Consider the following 3,781-nt stretch of genomic DNA (forward strand, 5'->3'; position numbering starts at 1 on the left):
TTTCAGAATTCAAAATTTGGGCGGGAAAATCTCTCGTCCTTTCGCCGACTGACACCTGTAGAAGGTCGCCGCCTGTTACAGTGCGACACCTGTCACAGGTAACACGTGACTAATCACGTGCCACCTGTGAGGGGAAAATGATTAGGGGATTTTGCTCCCACCAATCGGAATGCGCCACGTGGGCCAATCAGGTCCTGCCAAGTGTCCCCCAGTTGGAACTGTCAGGGCTTGCCACGTGGCACGCGCTTATTCGTCCACCTTGGACCTATTATGTCATGACATGTGGCATACTCCATGCCTAATGGAGAAACCGGCCACCCAGGCCCAACTTCCGAGGGAAGCCCAATCGGCCCTAGGTTAACCTAAACCTAGGATGGGCACGTTTCCCAAGGTTATAAATACCTCCCTTAATCCTCATTAAGGGGGAGGAGAACGAAAAAAACACATTAATTACACACAGTAATAACCGGCTGATCTCGCTAACAAAGCAGATTACCTACAGTAAACACTCTCACCTAGAGAGACCCAATCACTTTAATTTCCGCATTAATTACTCCTTAATCAAGTACTAACTTGACCGTTGGAGGCGGAGCTCCCAGGAGTCTCCGTTATTTTGCAGGTACAGGCGTCCGGTTCCAGTCTCGGAATTGTAACTCTCCCGCAGGACATCAGAAAACCCCGAAACAGTTCCTGTTTCACAAATTCACGGTTGTTTAGGTACAGAAATACAAGGGGACCAACGGAGGGTGCAATTATTCGTGAAAGATTTGTCGCACGTGGTTTATAAGGAACGGAGGTTGAAAATGGTTGGAGGCGATTCAGCTGCAATGATGTCCTATTTTAAAAAAAATGCAGGCCGCCAACCCAAATTTTTATCATGCACAACGCCTAGATTCACATGGAAGGCTGAAAGATGTTATTTGGGTTGATGCGCAGAGCCGTGCAGCCTATGAAGAATTTGGGGATGTCGTTTGCTTTGACGCCACATATTTGACAAATGAGTATGAACTACCATTTGTTAATTTTGTTGGGGTTAACCACCACGGCCAATCTATTTTGCTGGAGTGTGCTTTGGTTCCTCGTGAGGATTGTGATACATTCAAATGGATATTGCAGGAATGGTTGTCGTTTATGAATAACCGGGCTCCAAAGGCAACTCTTACTGACCAAGCTGCCGCAATGCGGAAGCCTATTGAGGAGGTCATGCCTCTTACGCGACATCACTTGTGCATTTGGCACATAATGAGGAAGATTCCTGAAAAACTAGGTAAATGTGAAAGGTTAGTACTATATTATCATTACTCTTAATGTTTATTATTTGTGTTAAATGTTGTAGCTTTGAATATATTTTTCTTTCATTTCAAAGGTACAAAGATTTCAAGGGATTATTGAAGGTTGTGGTGTATGAGAGTTTAACCGTTGAAGAGTTTGAGAATCGGTGGAATGGACTTATTTCTGACTTTAAACTGGAGTGTAATGATTGGTTGACTAGCCTATATAAGGAGCGGCATATGTGGGTTCCAGCATATATGAGATATCACTTTTGGGCTGGTATGAAAACCACACAACGGGTTGAGAGCATAAATAGCTTTTTTGATGGCTTTGTGAATCGACATACAAAGTTGTTTGAATTTCCACAAAAGTATGCTAAGGCCCTGGAGAAATGCGTGCGTGATGAGACAGCCGCGGATGCCAATTGTGTGAAATATGTTAGGAGGCTAGTTACTGGTTTTGCGGTTGAGAGGGTGTTTCAAAAGTTGTATACCGACACCAAGTTCCAAGAGGTACAAGCAGAATGCTCACGAATGATGTATTGCTACTGCAAGGAGGAGAAGATGTTGAATGAAAATACAATTCAATATGTCGTTGAAGATCGAGTGTGGGTTGTACCAGAGGGGCAGAGTGAGGAAGTAAATACAAATCGAAGACGGTATTACTCCGCCACTTTTAACAAGCAAACGAAGGAGGTGTTATGTGAATGCCGGAAATTCACAACGCATGGTATTATGTGTAAGCATATGATGAGGATACTGGATCAGAATCTCGTTTTAGAAATACCTGACCAGTATATTGTTAGTCGTTGGCGAAAGGATATCCTAAGAAAACACACTCGAGTTCGTGTATCGTACCATGATCCTAGTGACAAAGTGGAGGTACAAAGGTATAATAGGCTTATGGGTGAGTTCGAATCGTTGTGCGATGAAGCAGCTATGGTCAACGATGAGGCTGTGCAATTGGTGTCCAATGCTATATCTCATCTGAGGTCAGAAGTGCAGCAGTGCAAGCGTCACAAATCAGAGGAAAGCGTTGAAATGTCTTTCCCAGAAGATGCACTGGACTCAGATACGGTTGTCCCTGAATCGAGAAATGCATTTTCAAATGGTAACGATGACACCGTTGGATCAGATTTATGTCCTCGTAACTGCGATGTTGCTGTTAAAGATCCGTTGTTGCAGAAAAAACCCCGGGGTAGGCCAAAGGGATCAAGACAAAAGACTCTTGCGGAGATGTGGTTCAAGAAACCAGTGAGCAAAGCGAAGAAAAAGTCTAATGGAGGGACACAAGTGACAACCAAAAATAAAGTCACACAAGTGACAAACAAGGAATCGGAAGGGAATTGGAGTAAGGAGATAAACACGCTAAATTGTAGCAAAAATGGGCCACGCAAAAGCAGCACTATTAAGGGTAATAAAGAAGGACAAAAATCACAAATTAGGAAGAAGAATCTTGAGAACGGAAGGAACACGACACAAGCAACGAAACAAGCTCACAAGGTAATACTATTTAACGCTATCTGCGCTTGAATGTTCTCACTTAGAGATTAATACACAAATATTTAGCCTTTCTCACTAGTTTAATCGATTCATATTGGTTGCAAATCAGGCCCCAAAGTTGAAATCTTTAAATGACTTGGTTCCCGTTGGATGTGATGGTAAAAGCCATGGTAACAAAAATCAGGTAAGATTTGTGCTATTTGCCAGTCCATTACATGTGTTGTGTTGCTAGTCCTTGATAACTAGTCAGTAAAATGCAAGCCTTATGATGTTGCATTGCTTTTCACAGAAGAAACGGAAAGCATCTACATAAACCACTAAACTCGATTGGTTCATGGGGCAATTTTCAAAGGCGGTTCTAGGGAAGAAGGATGCGCACAATGCAGACACCTTATCTAAGCAATCTATTTCATGTTTTATGTTATTCATCAATTTATGTATTTCGAGGTTTAAGCAAACTATTATGTATTCTTTGGATGTTTTTAGTTTATCGTTGTGTTTGAAAAAAAATACTGTAAGAAGTTTTATGTGTGTTTTTGGAAATTCGGTTGCCTATATGCACTCATTCATTCCCTAAGGGAATTACTTATCTTTTTTTTTAAAAAAATACCTTTCCAAATATAAGCTTTAATCTTATATGCGGAAACAAAAATCAAAGTATTTTTAGGAGGAACTAGTTTGAGAACACACTCGAGTTTGAGAAATTTTGAGAAATGAGAAGTATCAAGTGGCAGAGCCTGAAATTTTTTTTTTTTTTAAGGTGTGGTCCAAATCTTTTGTACGTTTTTTTAATAAAATTTCGATAAAAAATTGCGAGTATTATTAATAATAACATTATTTTAGAAACTTTAATTTAGTAATATAGAACAATAAAAATTAAATGTGAGTAAAACCAATATTGTAGGAAATATTACTAAATCTAAACTTGCGGATGTCATCAATTCCTCGAAAGGGTAATAAAGAAATCACATGTAATTATGATGTCATCTATTGCTCTTTATATTTTT

General features: G+C 40.3%; 1 protein-coding gene across 1 annotated transcript; it reads left to right on the plus strand.

Annotated features, from left to right (window-relative positions):
* Window positions 1-849: 849 nt before the first annotated feature.
* Window positions 850-2,311, plus strand: LOC110735315 (protein FAR1-RELATED SEQUENCE 6-like). The gene is made up of 3 exons (XM_021915488.1): window positions 850-1,280; window positions 1,367-2,161; window positions 2,269-2,311. Exons 1-3 carry the CDS (start codon window positions 850-852, stop codon window positions 2,309-2,311), a joined length of 1,269 nt encoding a protein of 422 aa, XP_021771180.1.
* The last annotated feature ends 1,470 nt before the right edge of the window (window positions 2,312-3,781 follow it).

The sequence above is a fragment of the Chenopodium quinoa genome, unplaced genomic scaffold, assembly GCF_001683475.1.
Source record: "Chenopodium quinoa cultivar QQ74 unplaced genomic scaffold, ASM168347v1, whole genome shotgun sequence".
NCBI classification, from domain to species: domain Eukaryota; kingdom Viridiplantae; phylum Streptophyta; class Magnoliopsida; order Caryophyllales; family Amaranthaceae; genus Chenopodium; species Chenopodium quinoa.

Bases quoted from the DNA above. Each gene is read 5' to 3' on its own strand.
- LOC110735315 (XM_021915488.1), top strand. From the start codon at position 850: ATGCAGGCCGCCAACCCAAATTTTTATCATGCACAACGCCTAGATTCA. The intron at 1,281-1,366 runs GTTAGTACTATA...TTCATTTCAAAG, and splicing joins AAACTAGGTAAATGTGAAAG to GTACAAAGATTTCAAGGGAT. The intron at 2,162-2,268 runs GTATAATAGGCT...ATCTGAGGTCAG, and splicing joins GACAAAGTGGAGGTACAAAG to AAGTGCAGCAGTGCAAGCGT.